General features: G+C 43.9%; 1 protein-coding gene across 6 annotated transcripts in view; it reads right to left on the bottom strand.

Moving 5' to 3' along the window:
* The window catches only part of DISC1 (DISC1 scaffold protein), a 412213-nt gene that overhangs the window by 222659 nt on the left and 166846 nt on the right, over nt 1–22708 (bottom strand). For 4 of the 6 annotated variants that reach the window (XM_025284501.2, XM_044942012.1, XM_044942013.1 and 1 more), the window contains exons 7-8: nt 6359–6413; nt 1960–2062 (exon numbers count right to left, since the gene is read on the bottom strand). The exons of 1 other annotated variant lie outside the window; for it this stretch is intronic. In XM_025284501.2, the coding sequence (XP_025140286.2) occupies nt 1960–2062; nt 6359–6413 (158 nt within the window). Of the gene's footprint in view, nt 1–1959; nt 2063–4949; nt 5068–6358; nt 6414–22708 lie in introns of those variants that run through there. One more of the 6 variants, XM_025284506.2, reaches the window with a different exon arrangement.

The following is a 22708-nucleotide window of genomic DNA, read 5'->3' as shown; positions in this document are numbered from 1 at the left end:
AATCCAACCCACAAGGCAGTCCATGGACTAAAAGGGCTGTTCACCAAGGGGCTCAAGAGTGTCCAGGAAATAGGATGTGGGGAGTGTGTTCCCACCCCAGTTAACTCGGGGAATCCCTCACAATCAGTTCTCACCAATTTCTCAGCTGATCTAAAAACTACACAGAAAACTCAGGCCCTCTGTGCAAGATACCATCTTAAGAATTTTCCCTGGATCCTAAACAGGAGATAATTCACATATGAGAGAGGGTTTCTCTGCTGCCCAAATGATGCATCTCCTCTCCTGGGCTTAATAGAGACACATCCACCTGTATTCTTGAGAAAGATGCATTGATTAAGAAAGGCAAAAACCCTAATTCAGAAGCAAGATTGTATTCAATCTTTTTTCCTCTTAGCAAATGGGGCCATAATTCGAAGGAAATGGAATGTGAAGCTGTTGAGAGCCGAGCCCCACATGCGCGTCCGCTGTGTTCTACGGGCTGTAAATGACACGCATCACTGAGCCAGGCACCAAATTGCTCGTTAGCTGCCAACATTAGTTGTTTAATGATCTGAAGAGCAGAAGCTGCCAATTATTGTATTCCTTCTTAAAATGCCATTTAAAACCCATACATGTAATTATTATACCTTTTCATTAAATTTTTATGATTCTTCTGGAGTTGATGTGCTATGGATTCATTCAACTTATAAAACAGGCTGTCATTACATAACTGGGTTAAAAATCCATACATCACACCTGGACACTAGCCCTGATCTAGCAGCACTCAGTTAATGGGGTTAATTTAACCACAGGACACATTCCAGGGCCTCAACCTCTCCCTTTGTTCCTGGGGATCACAGTGTTTCTCCCTCCTACCTGATAGAGCTGATGTGAAAAAAATAAAATAAAATAAATGCAGAGGAATGTTCCAAAGCAGTGTTCAGGGGCTTCCTTGGTGGTCCAGTGGTTAAGAATGCAGGGAACACCAGTTTAATCCCTTGTCTGGGAAAATTCCACATGCCTCGGGGCAACTAAGCCTGTGGGCTACAACTACTGAGCCCATGATCCACAATAAGAAGCCACCACAATGAGAAAACTGCACAGAGAAACTTCTAGAGAAAGTACAGCAACAAAGACCCACCTCAGCCAATAAATAAATAAACCTTTTCTTTATGTACTATTCAAATGATAGAGTAAGATCCTATTTTCAGAGACTCGTCTTTTCAGCCTAGTGATTAATGGAAAAGTATATCCCTTTATAACTACCAAATTAAGGAAGGATAATGATCCACTGAAAATCCTCCAAAAATCTCTTATCTACGACTAGGTTGTTACTCTGAGTACATCAGTTTGTCTCCTGTTACCACTCTTTCCCCCATAGGAAGTGGTTGATCACACCCTCACTAAGCATCTCCAGATACATAAGTCTGTAGAAACCCTGGCTAGAATTACATGGCATCCAGAGTACATCTCATCTCTAAATGCTTAAACAGAAACTGGAAATGCAATCTACACAAATAGCTATTTTATATAACGTGTGCTTGTGCATTTTTAAGAGTCTTACACATCCCTTATAGGAGTACCCTGGTGGCTCAGTGGTAGAAACTCCGCCTGCAATGCAGGAGATGCAGGTTCAATCCCTGAGTCGGGAAGATCCTCTGGAGAAAGAAATGGTAATCCACTCCAGTATTCTTGCCTGGAAAATCCCATGGACAGAGGAGCCTGCAGGCTACTGTCTATGGGGTCACAAGAGTTGGACCCGACTAAAAAATAACAACCCATCCCTTATAAAGAAGCCCTGCTGCCCTCTATTCCATGAGTTTCAGTGAGACTCCCTGGGAAGGCTCTGAGTTGTCAAGTGACAGGTAGAATGCTACACAACATTCAGCACAGGTAGAATGTTAATCCTGGATGAGAAAGGGGTGTGGCATTTGTCATCACTCACTCCAACTGTCTCCACATCCCCTCTGTCCCAGGTACCTGAGATGGCAAGCATTTTGGCTTCAAACAGTGCTGGCAGTTGGGTTTCAATATCGTTAACCTTCTTTCTCAGGGCACTGCAGAGTCTTTCACTCATACACACCTAGATGGAGAGAGACAGCCATGAATCATCATTTGCTCAGGTAAAGATTAGAGGGCGACAGAGCACCAGCCAGATTCCTGGCTTTATAAGTAGTAAAGGGGCGATACAGAATAACCGCAGGAGATTTCTCAAAAAACAAGCAACACATGAAGGAAGGATGGAAGGAAGAAGAGAGGGAAGGAGGGAAGGAGGGAGGAGGGAGGGAGAGGAGGGAGGAAGGAGAAGGGAGAGAGGAAGGAGGGAGGGAGGAAGGAGAGAGGGAGGGAGAGGAGGGAGAGAGGAGGGAGCAGGGAGGAGGGAGAGAGCAGGGAGGGAGGAGGGAGAGGAGGGAGAGAGCAGGGAGGGAGGAGGGAGAGGAGGGAGAGAGCAGGGAGGAGGGAGGGAGGAAACTGAGATGAGCTGGCACAACTGGACACAACCACAGGTAAATAACTCGAGCCCTCTGCCTGCTCCCTCCCCAGAGCCTCTGACGCTGGCATCCTCCTCTGGGTGGCTCAGCTTGTCCCTGGTGGCACAGCCCACAGGGTTTGCCTTGGGAAGAAGGGCCATGTGGATCACCCACAGAACATAACCACCCCTCAGCCCTTCCTCCCTTGCACCTGCCCCTGCAGGCTGTCTGTCCATAGCGCCCTCTCCAGCTGACACGCTGCTGCCATTCTTCCTTTATTTTTCCCTTACCTCTCTGGGGAGGACACACGCTATGGGGGCAGGGGTTTCATTCTGTGTCTGGCACATAGTAGGCAGGAAATAACAGCGCACAGATGTTGCGATCAAGGGCAGAGAGTTCCTAGTGGACTCTGTCTAATAAAACGAGGGTAAATACTTGCTGGGAAGCCAGATTTGAAAAATAGACAAGTAGATCTCAGGAAAGTTTGCAGGTTTTAGCATTTCACTTCCTACATCTTTCTTGATCTTGAAAAAATAGGAAAAATCTTAAATCTCAGTTTGTTTTTCCAGATGTCTTAGGCTATTTTGTATTTGTTAGAAGCTAAAATATGACATTTTGTTTCTTTCATTTAAAGCAAAAATCTTGTATTCAATTGCTACCTATACTGAGATTAATGAACTACCTAAAAAAACCTCCAGTTCAGCGAAAGCAGAGAGCACAGCTGAATAACAATGAATACATATGTGAAGACATCTGGGGGATCCACAAAGGATGTTACTTAGAAGCACCCCTCTTTTCTCACCAAAAACCCAACATTCCATTCAAGAAATAAAAACCCAGGTGGATACACAGAGCCTAGAGAAAATAGAAAATTTAATCTCCCCAGAAGTTTCAGCTCATGCTAGATATTATCTTCTTGAAGTGCTTTGCTGACCTCAGACTTCAACAGAGATTCTTTCTAAAATCAACATAGACCTGGCCCACCCTGTCTAAAATAGTACACCTTTGCCCCCATGGCCTTCAGCATGTTCCTTTCCATTAAGCAGCTGTAATCTCCCAAATCTCTTTATAAAGCTCTTTTTATAAATCTCTTCATAAAAATCTCTGGATGAAGGGACAGTGTAAAGGCTTCTACCCCAAAGCTCGCACCAGCAGAGCTGAGCAACCACTGTCCAAAGCCATCAATTTGGAGACACCCTCTCGATGGCCCTGAGATTCGTCACAATTTGGGAGCAGAAGTTAAAGGAAGTTGCTGTAACATCCGCCCAAGCACTGTCTCATGGGCTCCATGCTGATGACAGGAACATCCACTCCCTTTGGTCAAAAGCATGTCACCAGAGGTCCCAGGACATTTCTATCAACTCCATTACCCCAGTCATGACTGTTGCACCTCATCCGGGTACATCCAGTATTTCTGATTTTAGCTCACAGTCTCTCTTAACCATAATTGGGTCAGTTTCTCTTTTATTGAGCGAGCTGTCACTATTAATATAAAACAACCTCTAAATCTTCTTATTAAATTGCAATGTACATTCTTTCCAGCACTGCTGAATGTAATCTAATATCTACCAACCTCCGGACATCCCATTTATTTTCAACACTTTCTTCCATCTCCTTTATCCCCTAATTACCTTTGGTTTGGGTAACCCATAAGAGTCAAAAAATGTAATGAGTGGAAGGTAGGTGCCAGCTCTCTTTGAGGAAGGAGTTGAAAGAATATCAGATTATTGTGTCTAATACACTGAAGAAAGAAGACTGGGCCAAGCTGTGACTTTCACTTCAAGGTCACCAGTCAATCAAGTTCAGAGTAGAGAGAAAGTTCTGTGCGACTGAGCAGTTTTAATTCTCTATAGGCTAATATATGGCCCTCATACACACACATTCATGTATGTGCACATGTACACACCCACCTATATACACAAACACACATGCCTGCAGGCATGCATGCCCCAGAAAATCTGCATCTCCTTTTTTATTTCCAAATAAAATTAGACCCTAAGGAACTCATTATCAAATGGAGCTTTTCCATTTACATTTTAAAATCGTAGGCATGCATTTGTTAATTTTTATGGAAAAGCAAGGGAATTGTAATTTTTTTTATAAATGTTTTGGAGCAAAGATACAAACAAAGCAAAAGACTTTTGGCATTTCAGCAAATCATAGCAGCTGGAGAGACTGACAAACCCCAGTGCCGTGTGCACATGTGTAGATGTGTGTGTACATGATATAAGATGTCGTAAAAAACGCACACATACAAATACCATCTGTGTTACAGATTATGCACACCTACATCCTCCGTGTTGGGATCCAGACTCATTCATGTTACACACACAATATGTGTGTTTATCTGATGCTCAATAAACCCAAACCCAAGAGTCCTTCCATGTTTTAATTCTACGCAGAAATTAGGATGTACTTGTAAATGGCATAATTTCTGGTAGGAAGTACAAGCGGTACCTCTACCACCTCCCCATCCAGGAAGCTTTGGCCCCGTCTCACCTCCCCAGTGGCTCGCCTGGAGGTCACAGAAGTGGATGGGACAGGAATGTCAATGGGACATCGCCATCACTGCTAAGGCAGAAATCCGGGTGTGCTGTCTAGCATCCGCTCTTGCTTCCTATAACAAAACCGGCAAACCAAGCCAGTGTCCTTGACCCAGTTGGGCAGGAGACAAGGTGTCAGCCACACTCAGCCTGGGAGCCTGAAATAAAGCCCTTTCCCAAGTTCTGCATGTGGATTCAGGTCCCCAAACAGCCACCTGAGTCTCATCCTGCCCTTCTGCTCTGGGTGAGCTTTCTCGGGTGGTTCTTTGGGAAGGCAGGGCAGGTGGACCTCTAGCGTTCTGGGGTCCAAGGCTCAGTCCTCACAGGAAGCTCTCTTTCGATATGGGGCAGAACTACCCATTAAACTGCTGTGGTGTGGTTTTTTGCAAAATCATATAAAGTTTTTTCTCAAAAGTGAACTAGACATAAAAACCAGGAAAAGGACCAGAGCCACTGTGGACATTTTTTGCCAAGAATACATCCACCGTCTTGGCTTTGCTGGGGTCTACAAAACCCCCACAGGTCTTCCTGCTCTCCTACCTGGGGACGGAGAACAAGATCTTCCCTCCAGGCCGGTGGACTTTTGGCTGCTTTGCTTCCTCCTCAGAATCCTGTCCTTTAGATATTTCAACCATCTTATAACAGCCTGGTTCCCAGACCCAACACAAATCATTAATGATTCAGACCTAGTTCTCTGCCTGCCTCCCCTCTAATAATAATTCACAGGGTAATTGATCCTGCTTCACCGTTTGTCAATAACTTGGTGGGGAGTAACTATCTCTGTGGAGGAGGGTTTTGTTTCGTAAACTGTGGTTATCCTCACTGACCACACACTGACTATTTAAGTGAATTGACTATGTGCTCCCAGGCAATAATGTTGGGTTCTATCTCTATGCAAACCAGGGTGCTGATATGAAGTATAAATGGTAGGTAAGATAGGCAAAATGATTTCGAAGTCAACTTTAAAAAACAAACAAACAAACAAACAAAAAAAAGCACCTACTGTACCATTTCCATCTGTTTGTGAAAAACCTGAACCCAGCCCTTCTGGAAGGGAATGTATTCAACTTGTCAGATTACACCCATCCTAGAAGCCTTTTTAAGCAAAGACATTTGATTCTGCACAGCAGTAATCATGTTTCCTTCTCCGAAGGCCAAGCCCATCGATGCCTGGGGACCACAGTCAGAATATCCACCAGAGGAGCAGCCCTTGGCCCTGGCTCATGGGCTGGCCCATCACTTAGCCTGTAGAATGGTTTTGCCAAGCTATATTTTGTCCACAGCCCAGGTGATCTGTGACACGAAATTATACCAAAAGAAAACTTCAGCAACTTCTTTAGAAAGTGGGCATAGAAAGATACTTACCTTAGCAGTGATTTCTCTAAGTGACAAGCTGAGGGACTTTATCCTTTCCTGGAGGCTAGAAGAATTGAAAAGAGGACATTGGTCTTGGTAAAAGCTCAGTCCTACCACATGTTACAAGATGGCAAAACAGTAAACCTTCCATCAGCCCAATGGCTGAAGAAGAACAGTAGGAAAGAAGATGCCAAATTGGTTCTGTTTGACTGGAATTAATATGTTTCTAGGAAGCTGAGTTTTCCCTCCCTAATTACGCTCCACCTAGGCTGGTATTGAAGTCTGTTATCATTCCCATAATGCATATCTACTGACAGAGTGAACAACTCAGATGTGTTTCTGGCAGCAAAATATCAAATTGCATTCCTACAAGTACCTTCCAAAAAGGATGGTCTATCCAGGGTAGTCTCACAGGTGATCCAATATAATCTATTTGGGTTAATAATTCACGCAATATGTTCCGAGCATCTTCTGGGTTTAGCAGGGAGGTGCAGCAGAGAGAAGATATATATATTTAAAGTATCTAAAATAGAATTCTCTGCTCTTTAGGCTTTTCCCTGCTTATTTTTCTCTCCTTAGCACTATGCATCTTGACATATTTATTTACTCATGTAATTTCTTTCTCCTCTCTTTGGAATAAGAGTTCCACAATTGGACCAACTGCCTGCATCCTCCTGTGTCCATTCCTGTATCCTTGGTGTTCAAGATAATTCCTGGAGCTTATAGGTGGGGACTCAGTCAATATCTACAGAATGATCAAGTGAATGAATGAAACGAACTCTCAGACTTTATTTCCATCACAGTTATCACTGCTATCTATGGGAGAAAAAGTACAAAGGATCCACAAAGAGTCGGACATGACTGAGCACACACACACATGATAACCAATGGAGAAAGATGGGGAGGAAGGATCAGTTATGAATTTGGGATTAACATATACACACTAGTATATATAAAGTAGATAAATAAGGACCTGCTGTATAGCACAGCAAACTATACTCAATATCTCAATATATGGGAAAAGAATTTGAAAAAGAATATACATATATGCGTGCATGTGTGTGCAAGTCATTCAGTCGTGTCTGACCCTTTGCAACCCTGTGGACTGTAGCCTACCAGGCTCCTCTGTCCACAGGATTCTCCAGGCAAGAATACTGGAGTCGGTTGCCATGCCTTCCTCCAGGGGATCTTCCCAACCCAGGATCAAACCCACATTTCTTACATCTGTGTTTGCAGGAGGCTTCTTTACCACTAGCACCACCAGGAAGTCATATATACATATATAACTGAGTCACTTTGCTGTACACCTGAAACTAACACATTGTATAATAAATCAACTATACTTCAATTTTTTAAATAGATTAAAATAATAATAGTATCTTATAAATAGGTTTTCCCAGCCACATACAAAGACTAGTTCATGCATCAACAATTAAGAAAGAATTTAGCTGACCAAAATGTCAGTGCCTTTAGCTCATGCCCAATAGGTCAAGCACCGTCCTTCCAGAGTTTGACACGTTCATTGGTCTTGGCTCAGTCTTGGCCCTGTCCCAGAAAGAAGATTAGTCTCCTCTCAAATACTGATGTTAAAGCAGGGAGGCAGAGAGGCAGATAATTGAATGCATTGTTTTATATTTGATTTGATTTATATTTAATTTATTTAATTTATGCTATATTACTTTTTGCAGTAGATTTACCATCCTAATTATGTTTTGCTCAGGCTAATATTAGCATTAGTTGCATCCCTGGGGTACACACAGAATGGAAGCAATGGGGGGCAGAAGAATATAAATCATCTATACCCCACGTGAGTGATTTTCAAGCTATTTTTAGTAGTAGAGCTCTTTCAAATGAAATTTTACTCAGAATAGTAATATATACAATAGATAATAGGGCATCTATTCTGACTGAGGTAGGATGTCTGGCCTGGGATACAAGTGAGGTCACACGGACCCTGCACACTGAATACTACCACCATCACCCAAGTGTGTCATTCACTCAGTCATGTCTAGCTCTGCAACCCCATGGACTGTAGCTCACCAGGCTCCTTTGTCCATGGGATTCTCCAGGCAAGAATACTGGAGTGGGTTGCCATTTCCTCCTCCAGGGGATCTTCCACGGGTCCCCAAATCATGATTCCAGGAGCAGGAATACAAATTAAAAACCACCAAATTAGATGAGTTAAATGTTTATAAATAAGAGTTAAATGTACTTCAGTGATTAAAATGAATCCCCACGTTTCTTTGAAGCCTGCATATGATTAATGACAAGTAAACTGCTCTCTCAGATCAAATTATGCAGTACCCTGGAAACACACATTGTCTCCACAAATTAGCACATAATGTTTTAACAAACACACCAGGCCTAATTTACTCAAATGAGTGTCTTCCTGAAAAGCAGCCACCCTAGGAATAATAAGTGTCAAACATTTATTGAGCACTTACTGTGTGCCAGACACTCCCCCTTGTATTCCTTACATGGATTAGCCTTTTAAATTCACATAACTGTATGAAGTAGGTACCTAATATCTACATCTTCAGACAAGAAAACTCCAGGAGAGATTTCAGTAATTTTCCCAGGGTCAGCTAGCCGGTAAATGGGAGAATGATAACCCAGGCAGTTTAGCTGTCTGTTCTTCTAACTACTAAATTATGCTGCCTCTTCCAGAAGATGTGTAATTATTTGAGGTACACTGTCACTGTTTACACTAGTTTTTAGAATCCTATTTTAGAATGGTGTTGAGTTTACAATGTGTATGTGTTAGTTACTCAGTCACATCTGACTCTTTGCAACCCCATGGACTGTGACCCGCCAGGCTCCTCTGTCCATGGGATTTCTCAGTCAAGAATGGGAGTGAGTTGCCATTTCCTTCTCCAGGGGATCTTCCCTATCCAGTGACTGAACCCAGGTCTCCTGCACTGCAGGCAGATGCTTTACGATCTGAGCCACCAGGGAAGCCCTGAATTTATAACACAACGTCATTATTTGTAAATGGACATTATCCTCTACTCACAAATTGCACTTAAATCATTTGACTGAAATTCACCCTCAACACATGAAGCCTCAGAAAAAGTTGAGACTATTAAGAAGAATGTGCTATACAGAAAGTACAATAGGGGCAGCTGGGCTTGAGGCTGGTGGTGGTGAAAGGAAATTGCGTATACAGGGGTCTATTATGGGTTGAGTGTGTGCCCCCAACCCCAATTCATTATGTTAGTGTCCTCAGAATGGTACCTTATTTGGTGATAGTGTCTTTATGCTGCTGCTGCTGCTGCTAAGTCGCTTCAGTCGTGTCCGACTCTGTGCAACCCCATAGATGGCAGCCCACCAGGCTCCCCCGTCCCTGGGATTCTCCAGGCAAGAACACTGGAGTGGGTTGCCATTTCCTTCTCCAATGCATGAAGGTGAAAAGAGAAAGTGAAGTCCCTCAGTCGTCTCTGACTCTTCATGACCCCATGGACTGCAGCCTACCAGGCTCCTCCATCCATGGGATTTTCCAGGCAAGAGTACTGGAGTGTCTTTGTAGAGGTGATCAATTAAAACGAGGTCATCAGGATGACCCTAACCCAATATAACTGGTATCCTTATGAAAAGGGAAAATTCGAACACAGAGAGAGACACACAGAGAGGGAAGACCACAAATAGAGACACAGGGAGAAGACAATCATCCACAAGCCAAGGAGAGAAGCCTGGCACAGATTCTTGCCTCACAGCCTTAGAAGGAACCAGCACTGCGCACACCTTGATCTTGGACTTCCCACCTCCAGCACTGTGTTTAAGCCCCTCAGTCTGTGGGAGTCTGTCATGGCAGCTCTAGAAAACTAACATGTGACATTTCCATTTTTAACAGTATGATTAATCACATGTGTAATTAAGATCCTACATACTGGTGCTCCAGTTCAGTTCAGTACAGTCGCTCAGTTGTGTCTGACTGTTTGTGATCCCATGTACTGCAGCACGCCAGGCCTCCCTGTCCATCACCAACTCCCAAAGCTTGTTCAAACTCATGTCCATCAAGTCGATGATACCATCCAACCATCTCATCCTCTATTGTCCCCTTTTCCTCCTGCCTTCAATCTTTCCCAGCATCAGGGTCTTTTCAAATGAGTTAGTTCTTCACATCAGTGGCCAAAATATTGGAGTTTTAGCTTCAACATCTGTCCTTCCAATGAATATTCAGGATTGACCTCCTTTAGGATGGACTGGTTGGATCTCCTTGCAGTCCAAGGGACTCTCAAAAATCTTCTCTAACACCACAGTTTAAAAGCATCAATTCTTCGGTTGTCAGCTTTCTTCATAGTCCAACTCTCACATCCATACATGACTACTGGAAAAACTATAACTTTGACTAGACGGACCTTTGTTGGCAAAGTAATGTCTCTGCTTTTTAATGTTGTCTAGGTTGGTCATAAAGTCTGACACTTTATGTATTTTGGGGGGCTCCAAAATCACTGCAGATGGTGACTGCAGCCATGAAATTAAAAGACGCTTACTCCTTGGAAGGAAAGTTATGACCAACCTAGACAGCATATTCAAAAGCAGAGACATTACTTTGCCAACAAAGGTCCGTCTAGTCAAGGCTATGGTTTTTCCAGTAGTCATGTATGGATGTGAGAGTTGGACTGTGAAGAAAGCTGAGCACCGAAAAACTGATGCCTTTGAACTGTGATGTTAGAGAAGACTCTTGAGAGTCCCTTGGACTGCAAGGAGATCCAACCAGCCCATTCTAAAGGAGATCAGTCCTGGGTGTTCTTTGGAAGGAATGATGCTAAAGCTGAAACTCCAGTACTTTGGCCACTTCATACTAAGGGTTGACTCATTGGAAAAGACTCTGATGCTGGGAGGGATTGGGGGCTGGAGGAAAAGGGGAAAACAGAGGATGAGATGGCTGGACGGCATCACCGACTCAATGGACGTGAGTTTGAGTGAACTCCAGGAGTTGGTGATGGACAGGGAGGCCTGGCATGCTGCGATTCATGGGGTCGCAAAGAGTCGGACACGACTGAGCGACTGAACTGAACTGGGGTTGGTCATAGCTTTTCTTCCAAGAAGCAAGTGTCTTTTAATTTCATGGCTGCGGTCACCACCTGCAGTGATTTAGGAGCGCAAGAAAATAAAATCTCTGTTTCCATTGTTTCTCCATCTGTTTGCCATGAAGTGATGGGAATGGATGCCATGATCTTAAGTTTTCTGAATGTTGAGTTTTAAGCCAACGTTTTCACTTTCCTCCACTTTCATCAAGAGGCTCTTTAGTTCTTCACTTTCTGCCATAAGGGTGGTGTCATCTGCATATCTGAGGTCACTGATATTTTTCCCGGCAGTCTTGATTCCAGCTTGCTCCAGGATCCAAGGAAAAAAGTCTACTCCATGTGGGAGCCTCCAGACAAGAGTCACGATGGCCCTTCTGTTTGTTTCAGACTAATAGATGATTTCATTTTCAACTCACCCAAGTGGGAAACAGAAAAACCTCTCCAACAATGGATTGTAAACATTCTTGCCTTGTAGTGTAGGCTCTAAGGACAGGTGGCTATAAGAAAATTGCATGTGACCATGTCTTTAGTTTTTAAAAACTGATTATGGGGTCTTTGAAGTGGAAGTGGTAGTTGCATAGTCATGTCCTACCCTTTGTGACCCCATGGACTGTAGCCCACCAGGCTCCTCTGTCCATGGGATTCACCAGGCAAGAATATTGGAGTGGGATGCCATTTCCCTCTCCAGGGTCTTCCCAACCCAGGGATTGAACCTGGGTCTCCTGCATTGCAGGCAGATTCTTTACTATCTGAGCCACCAAGGAAGCCTTTGGATTAGTATAAAAGCACACAAATGCCTTAGCTTCACGTTAGGAGTAAAAAGGGGCTGCCTTAAATCCCCTGGAGAAGGGAATAGCTTCCCACTCCAGTATTCCTGCCTTGAGAATTCCATGGAAGAGAAGCCTGGCAGGCTACAGTCCTTGGAGGCAGACATGACTGAGTGACTCACACTTTCACTTTTTCACAGTAACTAATCTAAACAGAGAAACCAATATGCAGGTCAGGAAGCAACGGCTAGAACTGGACATGGAACAACAGACTGGTTCCAAATAGGAAAAGGAGTACGTCAGGGCTGTATATTGTCACCCTGCTTATTTAACTTATATGCAGAGTACATCATGAGAAACACTGGGCTGTAAGAAGCAAGCTGGAATCAAGATTGCCGGGAGAAATATCAATAACCTTGGATATGCAGATGACACCACCCTTATGACACAAAATGAAGAGCAACTAAAAAGCCTCTTGATGAAAGTGAAAGTGGAGAGTGAAAAAGTTGGCTTAAAGCTCAACATTCAGAAAACGAAGATCATGGCATCTGGTCCCATCACTTTATGGGAAATAGATGGGGAAACAGTGGAAACAGTGTCAGACTTTATTTTTTGGGTTCCAAAATCACTGCAGCCATGAAATTAAAAGACGCTTACTCCTTGGAAGGAAAGTTATGACCAACCTAGATAGCATATTGAAAAGCAGAGACATTACTTTGCCAACAAAGGTCCGTCTAGTCAAGGCTATGGTTTTTCCTGTGGTCATGTATGGATGTGAGAATTGGACTGTGAAGAAAGCTGAGCACCAAAGAATTGATGCTTTTGAACTGGCATTAGAGAAGACTCTTGAGAGTCCCTTGGACTGCAAGGAGATCCAACCAGTCCAATCTAAAGGAGATCAGTCCTGGGTGTTCTTTGGAAAGAATGATGCTAAAGCCGAAACTCCAGTACTTTGGCCACCTCATGCTAAGTGTTGACTCATTGGAAAAGACTCTGATGCTGGGAGGGATTGGGGACAGGAGGAGAAGGGGACAACAGAGGATGAGGTAGCTGGATGGCATCACTGACTTGACGGACATGAGTCTGAGTGAACTCCGGGAGTTGGTGATGGACAGGGAGGTCTGGAGTGCTGCAATTCATGGGGTCGCAAGGAGTTGGAAACGACTGAGCGACTGAACTGAACTGAATCTAAACAGTACAAGCCAAGACATGGTTAAGGGCCAGAATAAGACATTTTTAGGGAAGAATATTAGCCAGGCAATTCGGGTTCAGTGACTCAGGATGAGATACGGTTTGAAGGAAGAGTCCAGACAGAGGATCAAATATGCTGCAACCACTGACCCATACCATGGACTTCCTCCCCAGAAATGCTGCAGTGGGCTGTTAACTGGTCCCCTGCTTTTTTCCTCACCCCCTACTGTCTATTCTTAATCCTATATCCAGAGTGAGCCTTCTCAGGCACTGCAGTGAAACCCATAAACCCATTCTCTAATGCACTCAGGTAAAGCCCATCCACGGGGACCAGCATGGCCCTCTCCCATAACCTCTCTGACCTTCTCTCCTACAACAACCTCCTTCACTTTCTCTGCCTGGCCACAGAAGCCTCCTGATGCTCCTCAAATCCACTGAGGCAGACCCCTCTGGCTGGATACTCTCCTTCCAAGACACACACCGGACCAGTCCCTCCTACCTTCCAGTCCCCTACTCTGGTCTAAGCACTCTGCACCCCAGGGAGCCCAAACTGATTACTGCCTATAAACCTGCACACTTAACATCTGTCCTTTGTCTTCCCCCATAGCATTCACTACCTACTAACCTACTATGTGATTTACTTATTAACTGTGCTTACTGTTTATTTCTATTTATTGTTTATATCTGCTTTCTTCTTGCATTAGTAGGAAAGCTCCACAAGGTCAAGGCTCTTCCATGTAGAAATACCTGGAGCATAGTGGGTGGTGAGTGAATGAGCACCCTCTTGTCTTCTTTGTAAGGACCAGGTGGGGCATTGTGGGAACATCCCCATCTCTATCAGACATGCCCTCAAACCACAGGATGATGAGAGGCTTCCTTTCTGCTCCACTCCCCCTACTGCCCCAGCGCAAGTGGGGATTAAGGGTGGGTTTCCCAGGTGGCACTAGTGGTAAAGAATTCGCCTGCCAGTGCAGGAGACATAAGAGACATGGACTCAATCCCTGGGTGGGGAAGATCCCCTGGAGGAGGCCATGGCAACCCACTCCAGTATTCTTGCCTGGAGAATCCCATGGACAGAGGAGACTGGTGGGTTACAGTCCATGGGGTCACAAAGAGTTGGACACGATTGAAGCAACTTAGCATGCACATAGGCATGCATGAATGCAAAACTGATTTAAGAAATAGTGCAGGATAGTAATGAAATCAGTGAACTCCGGCTCAGCAGGAAGGTCAGAAAGATCTAATTGATTCAATATACTCTCTTGAAGAACAGGCCAGGCTACTAAGAGTTCCATCCACATCCAGTTCTTTCCCATGCCACCCTTCCTCCTCACTGGCATTTGAGGACACTGGAGATTTCCGTTCATTGTTTCAAGGATAGGGACCCCCCCCCCTCAATGGCACAGAGGTAAAGAATCCATCTGCAATGCAGGAGATGCAGGGGATAAGGGTGCAATCCCTGGGCCAGAAGATCCCCTGCAGGAAGATATGGCAACCCACTCCAGTATTCTTGCCTGGAAAATCTCATGAACAGGGGATCCTGGTGGACTTAGCACACACACACTGCTCCTCACCAGCCTGCTGTGGGTGGAGGTTTATGTGAGAGAAAGAAGAGATTAAAGACATGGTGTCCACTCAAGAAGACCTCCTCTCCTCCTTCTAAATCCCAACTCCTAGAAGTCCTGCTCTCTTTGACTTATCTCTTTTGGATGGCTCCATTTCATAGGACATGTAGGGGTTGAATTGTGTCCCCCTAAAATTTATATATTAAAGTCCTAATCCTCAATGTCTCAACATGTCACTTTAATGGCAATAAGGTCACTGCAAATGTAACTGGTTAAGATGAGGCTGCTAGGGTGGGCCGCACTCCTATTTAACTGGTGGAGAAATTTTTACTCAGAAACACACATGGACAGAAAACAGTGTAAAAAGGTGCTGGGAGAAGACGGTCTTCTACAAGCTGAGAGACTTGGAACAGACCCTACCCTCAAAGCTTCAGAAGGAACCAACCTCTCCCTGACCATCACCTTGATCTTGGACCTCTAACCACAATAAATGTCTGTGTATAAGCCACCCATGTTCAGTACTTTGTTACTTAGTCGTGTCTGACTCTTTGTGACCTCATGGACTGTAGCCCACCAGGCTCCTCTGTCCATTGGATTCTCCAGGCAAGGATACTGGAGTGGGTTTCCATGGCCTCCTCCAGGGGATCTTCCCAACCCAGGGATCGAACCTGGGTTTCCTGGATTGCAGGCAGATTCTTTACCATCTGAGCCACCGGGGCAGCCCAGAGCACCTTGCTAACCTTCCTTGCTAAAACCTAGAGCTGCATCTGGTATCTATCTGGTTACAGAATCCCATGCCCTGCTCTACTAGCAACTATTTACTCCCTGTTTCTCCAGATGCTATCACTTTGGGAGGCATAACTCAAAAGACTTATCAGAAATTTGAATCTGTACCCTCTCATAGCAATACTTTCCACATCTTTTATGGATCCAGGCATTAGAGGGCTCTGCTCTTATTCTCCTTACTCCCAGAAGAAAATATCTCTGGGGCCAAAGGTATTAATACATGCCCACCCAGAAGCTGGTGAAGGCAGCTGAGACCAGAAGAGCCTTCCCAGAGAGCAATGAACCTGCTTTCTGCTGGGCCTCTTTTTAAGGTCTTCCTCCCCAGGGTGGACCACACTGCGGGGATCAAGCAGTGACTACCTGGAAGGTGTGGCTAGTTCTTAGACATGCAGGCCAAGGATCCCATCACAGTGCAGAACAGACCACAGGATGGGAATACAAGCCAGGTCCTCCTGCTTCCACTGGTCTCCTGCTCTGGACCACATGAGAGGCAGCCTGGAGGACACCTCTGTGTTCATGTTCTAGAGAAACCACCTCACACCCATTTCTTCTTCCTCCATTAGTGATGCTTTCTCTCACCTCCAGGAAGCAAGCCATGACTACCCTCAGCACCAGCCTGGGCCATCAGCATTAAACTCACACCCAGGACGCCAAGCATACATCTGCTCCAAAGACAAGCCTTTGGAGGACAAACTCTGCCGCTACTCTTGTCTGACCTCTGATGAACAAGAATATTGATGGCATGCAGAGATTTCCACTACCACCTTAACTTTCTGCAGAATTCTGAATAAGTCCCTTTCTTCTGGGGTTCTCTTTGCTCACCTGCAAAGTGAAGAAGTTGGACCAGGTGATTTCTAAGAACATCCCAGTCCTACCGTCCAAGACGCCTTTACTGTTCTACCATTCAAGATTCTTTTGCTAACGTTATTTTATTTGCAGAGATCTGGAGAATCAAAAAAAAAAACACATCAGGGACTTCTGTGGCAGTCCAGTGTTTAAGACTTCATCTTCCAGTGGAGGGATGTGGATTCAATCCCACGTCAGGAGCGAAGATCCCACATGACTCACAGTCAAAAAAACAGAACATAAACATCAGAAGCGATACTGTAACAAAGTCAATAAAGACTTTAAAAGATGGTCCACATTAAAAAAAAATTTTTTTAACACATCAGTTATGCAAAGGGCCAGAGAGCATTAATGACAGAGGCAGAAATATAAGGCCATTTTTACTAAGCAAGACATGAGTGTTTCCTCCCTCAGAAGAGAATTGTGCAAAAAGTCTGCTGCCTGCTGGCCATTGAGCACCCAGCTTTCTGCCTATGTAGATCTGACCATGTACCAACACGCCATTGTAGTAAAGAGCTACAGGAGCAGGAATGTCAGCTCAGTTTCCAGTCTTCTCCCTGTCCCCTGTCCCCATCCCCAGCTCCATCCCTTGTCTTGTTTAGTAAAAACAAGTTTGAGAAGGAGAGACTGTTACTGAGGCAAACTAGAAGTGACATAAAGGGCAAGATGAGAGCTGCCCTAGCACAGGCACCACTCGGTCTTGAATTAAAATATATACACAGATACGGGAATCCTTGACATTAACAACCTTGCCAGTTACTGCTCAGGCCTCTAACCTTCTGTCAGGGGCAAGTGGGGAAGAAAATGACAGCAAAAACAGCTTTAGGAAACGCAGGACTTCATCTACTTGGCTTTTTCCCTTCCTTGGACCCTTCTCTCCTCACAGCTGATAATGTCACATGTCACCAGTGGGACATAGATGGAGCACAGACAACAAAAATGCCAAGAGCTCCTCCAGGCTTCAGATGATCTCATAAAGGCATGATGGGACGCACAGTCATCAGAGGTAAGCCACTCTCTGTGGCTGTAAAAGCGATCAAGCTGGTCGCCTGAGACACTTACTCTGATCAAAAGCTGCATGCAGTGAAGAGAGATATTTGCCAGCCTCTAGTGCCACTGCAGGCCACCCTTGTCACCTTGGGCACAGCACAGAATCCCCATCCAGCAGGGGAGGCAGCCACACACAGGACTGACCCACTCAGAAAGCTAGCTCATGTGTGGGGGACGTTGGCCAGAATGAAGTATAGAAAGATGTTTTTTTAATAAATCATTTCTACAAATAGCCATGCCTATATCAGAGTAAGAAATATTTTCAAGTAATCTGACAAAAATTGGGCATGTGCATTTTTAACTAATATGTTTGACGTTTTTCTCTCTAGCCCAAGCAGAAGAGGTGAAATAAAAGAACCAAAGCAAAATTGGCCAGAGAAATATTTGGACTTTTGGTCTGTTGATTATTTCTCTGAATGTGGATCACATTAGTGACTCATATCCTTACCAAATATTTCTCTGAACTTCAGGGATCTTAGTCTAAACTTGAATAAGGATAATTCATTCTATCGCTCTTGAATCTTTGTGGTAAAGTCCAAATTCTCCAACTGACTCAGCAAACTCACACTGAGATGTCAAATGTTATTAGGGCATACATTCTTTCTAATAAAAGACGTCTGTGTCACTCATATGAAAGTGAAATGAGTGAAACTGTTAGTTGCTCTGCTGCTGCTGCTGCTGCTAAGTCACTTCAGTCGTGTCCAACTCTGTGCGACCCCATAGACGGCAGCCCACCAGGCTTCCCATCCCTGGGATTCTCCAGGCAAGAACACTGGAGTGGGTTGCCATTTCCTTCTCCAATGCATGAAAGTGAAAAGTGAAAGTGAAGTCACTTAGTCGTGTCCGACTCTACCAACCCCATGGACTGCAGCCTACCAGGCTCCTCCGTCCATGGAATTTTCTAGGCAAAAGTACTGGAGTGGGGTGCCATTGCCTTCTCCATTAGTTGCTCAGTAGCGTCTAACTCTTTGTGGCCCCATGGACTGTAGCCTGCCAGGCTCTCTCCATGGAATTCTCCAGGCAAGAATATTGGAATGGGTAGCCATTCCTTTCTCCAGGGGATTTTCCCAACCCAGGGATCAAACCTGGGTCTCCTGGATTGCAGGCAGATTCTTTACCATCTGAACCACCAAGAAACTCATATAAGCACCCCTAAAAGGGATCTAAGAGAGAGACAGAATAAACACAAGGATTTCCAATTTCTTAAAAAAAAAAAAAAAAAGACTTCCTGGGGTTGAGGTGCTGATGGAAACATGCTGAGCAGAGGAAAGAGCCCTAATAATGAATTTACTGGATACATAGAATTTTCCAAATCAGTTGATATGAATAAAGTGATGCACATAGGCAAGCACATGTGCACACATGCACACACACACAGCCTGGCCCCTGCCTTCTGTTGCCAATTTCCATCTCCACTGAGAAACCGCCTGACTTTACAGAGTCACACTTTGCATCTAAGTCCAGTTCCATCAAGAATCACAGCTTTGTTTCGGCCGCACGATGCGGCATGTGGGATCTTAGTTCTCTGACCAGGGATCAAAGCTGCGTCCGCTGCATCGGAAGTGGAGAATCTTAACCACTGGACCACCAGGGAAGTCCCAACCACAGCTTTAGTTTCAACTGATGAATTTGTTATCTGGCTTATCCAAATATCCCAAGTGTTATTTCAACAAACTCTTCCTGCTGCCTCTCAAACAATTATATTCCAAACTGAAATTATAATGCAGGTGCCAGAAACATTTTGACTTAGAGGCATTTGTCTGCAAGAGCTTTTGGTTGCCCAATAAGGGGAAAAATGAACAGAGTCACAAAAATGAAGGACCTATGTCTAGATCATAACTACTCGCCTTTCCACCTCTTCCTCCCAAATTATTTTAAAGATACCTTTTTATATACAGTAAGAAAATAAATTACTGGTCTCTTATTTTCTGAAGACTAGTAACCAAGATGGTGCCAGATTCCAACTACTGTCATAGCCCGGATGTATATAAACATTCAAAAGATTTCTATTCTTGGGCCTCTAGAGCTTCTCGCCACAAAATTCCTGTGAGTTCAATCCTTCAAACCCTACAACTTGATCCAGGGGGAATATGATCCTGCCTCTGGGTTTATTCTGTTAAGGGATCCAAAGGTAACATCCAATTTCCATTTCACTGCTCCACTAATTCTGACTACTTAATAAGTAATATCCCATTGCTTTCAGGGTTTTTAAAAGAAATGCTTGCATTTCCACTTAATCCAAAATTTTTTATAATGTATGTTGTTTCTCCTAAATTTCTAAACATGTATACTTTTTATAACTCTAAGGTTTACCCGAAAGGTTTTACTTTCTGTTTTGAGTTTAAAAAGCAAGGGAGTTCCAGAAAACATCTACTTTTTGCTTTATTGACTATGCCAAAGCCTTGGACTGTGTGGATCACAACAAACTGTGGAAAATTCTTCAAGAGATGGGAATACCAGACCACCTGACCTGCCTCTTGAGGAATCTGTGTGCAGATCAAGAAGCAACAGTTAGAACTAGACATTGAACAGACTGGTTCCAAATCGGGAAAGGAGTATGTCAGGGCTAAATATTGTTACCCTGTTTATTTAAATGATATGCAGGATACAGTATGTGAAATGCCGGGAAGGATGAAGCACAAACTGGAATCAAGATTGCTGGGAGCAGTATCAGTAACCTCAGATATGCAGATGACACCACTGTTATGGCAGAAAGTGAAGAAGAACTAAAGAGCCTCTTAATGAAAGTGAAAGAGGAGAGTGAAAAAGTTGGCTTAAAACTCAACATTCAGAAAAGTAAGATCATGGCATCTGGTCCCATCACTTCACAGAAAATAGATGGGGAAATAATGGAAACAGTGAGAAATTTTATTTTCTTGGACTCCAAAATCACTGCAGATGGTGACTGAAGCCATGAAATTAAAAGATGCTTGCTCCTTGGAAGAAAAGCTATGACCAACCTAGACAGCATATTAAAAAGTAGAGACGTTACTTTGCCAACAAAGGTCCATCTAGTCAAAGTTATGGTTTTTCCATTAGTCATGTATGGATGTGAGAGTTGGACTATAAAGAAAGCTGAGCACCAGAAAATTGATACTTTTGAACTGTGGTGTTAGAGAAGACTCTTGAGAGTCCCTTGGACTGCAAGGAGATCCAACCAGTCAACTCTACAGGAAATCAGTCCTAAATCTTCATTGGAAGGACTGATGCTGAAGCTGAACTCCAATATTTTGGCCACCTAATGTGAAGAACTGACTCATTGGAAAAGACCCTGATGCTGGGAAAGATTGAAGGCAGGAGGAGAAGGGGACAGAGGATTAGATGATTGGATGGCATCACCAACTCAATGGACATGAGTTTGAGCAAGCTCCAGGAGTTGGTGATGGACAGGGAAGCCTGGCATGCTGCAGTCCATGAGGTCACAAAGAGTCAGACATGACTGAGTGACTGAACTAATGCTTTCCTGATTTATCTTTAACTATCTGCCAACTGGCCAAGAATAAGCATATGCACATAAAGCTGCAGACACAGCTTAAACCTTACATTTCTCTCAGGCTCTTTCAAAACTCTCTGACAAAGCAACACATCAGTCAGATTCCTGAAACTGGGGAATACTATAAATTTCATTTCCTAAAATGCTTCATTGGGTAAGCTAAAGATTTACACATTTTATTGGATAAAAGATTGCAAAAATAGACTGTTCATGAACAAAATGAATAAACAGCAGGAAAAATATCCAGTTGACTAAACAAATAATTGAATAAGTAATTAAACACCAATATCAATACCACTCAAAGAGGAAGCTGAGGGAATCTGTCCAAAAGGATGTACAAAGTAATTTTGATAATGGTGGCCACGGTGAGCACAGTAACAAAAAAATGACCCCCATGTATAAGGCACAGGGCCTCCCTGCCTGTGTGTAAAGGAAACTTAGAGGTCCTGGTATATGACTTTCCAGCAGCCTAGGAATCAGCGCAGGGCAGGGCAGGCCTTGAGCAGCTTGGAAAAATGAAAGTGTTAGTTGCTCAGTCATGTCCAACTTTTTGTGACCCTCTGGACGGTAGCCTGCGAGGCTCCTCTGTTCATAGATTTCTCCAAGCAAGAATACTGGAGTGGGTAGCTATTCTCTTCTCTCTCCCAACCCAGGGATCAAACCCAGGTCTCTTGCATTGCAGGCAGATTCTTTACCATCTGAGCCACCAGGGAAGCCCTGATGCAGCTTGGAAAAGATGTGTTAATAACCGCCTGAAATCCCAGCCAGTAAGGAGCAGATGTTCTAGACCTGGGGATATTTGCTGCAGTCCCTGGGAAAGGGTCTCTCAGCAGAGCTGAATTACTTCTGCTGGAAGAGCTTTAAATCTTCAGCTCAAAGAATGAAGAACAGTTTAGTTGGGTGTATTCTTTAACATCTGAAAAGTTAAAGCAGGAACTAAAAACCTACAACCGAAAGATAGGATAACACGTTGAGGATTTATCAGGAATAAGAAAATTTGATGAAAGGGGATGGAGGATTGTAGAACACACGCAAGTTACATAGAAATTAAACATAGGACAATTCTCAAGTTGGCAATAATGAAAAATAAAAACTGAAATTAACCAGAATAAAAACTATTAGAAGAGGCCACATGCATTCACCTAGGCCAAGAGCTGACTCAAAGTCACAGCACCTGGAGAACCAGCTACAGTCATTTCAGTCTCTTTTAATCCATGAGGCTCTAGTCGAAAATAGTTTATCAGATATCCAAGTTATAAAAGAAGAATGGATGAGTCCATATATTACAAGTTTCCCAAAATAACTACCTAAATAATAATAAATGTTGTAAATTCCTTGAAGAACACAAAGCACGGAGAATTTATAAAATATTAAAATGCAGCATTTAAAAATAAATAGCCACAGGAACTTCCCTGGTGGTCCAATAGCTAAGACTCTGTTCCCCCAATGCAAGGGGACCCAGGTTTCCCTGGTGGCTCAGATGGTAAAATGTCTGCCTACAATGCGGGAGACCTAGGTTCAATCCCTGGGTCGTGAAGGTCTCCTGGAGAAGGAAATGACGACCCACTCCAGTATTCTTGCCTGGAGAATCCCATGGACGGAGGAGCTTGGTAGGCTACAATCCATGCGGT

This window comes from Bubalus bubalis, chromosome 4 (genome assembly GCF_019923935.1).
Source record: "Bubalus bubalis isolate 160015118507 breed Murrah chromosome 4, NDDB_SH_1, whole genome shotgun sequence".
Taxonomy (NCBI): domain Eukaryota; kingdom Metazoa; phylum Chordata; class Mammalia; order Artiodactyla; family Bovidae; genus Bubalus; species Bubalus bubalis.
Note: the sequence above shows the minus strand (reverse complement) of the source record. Positions and strands in the feature narration are given on the sequence as shown.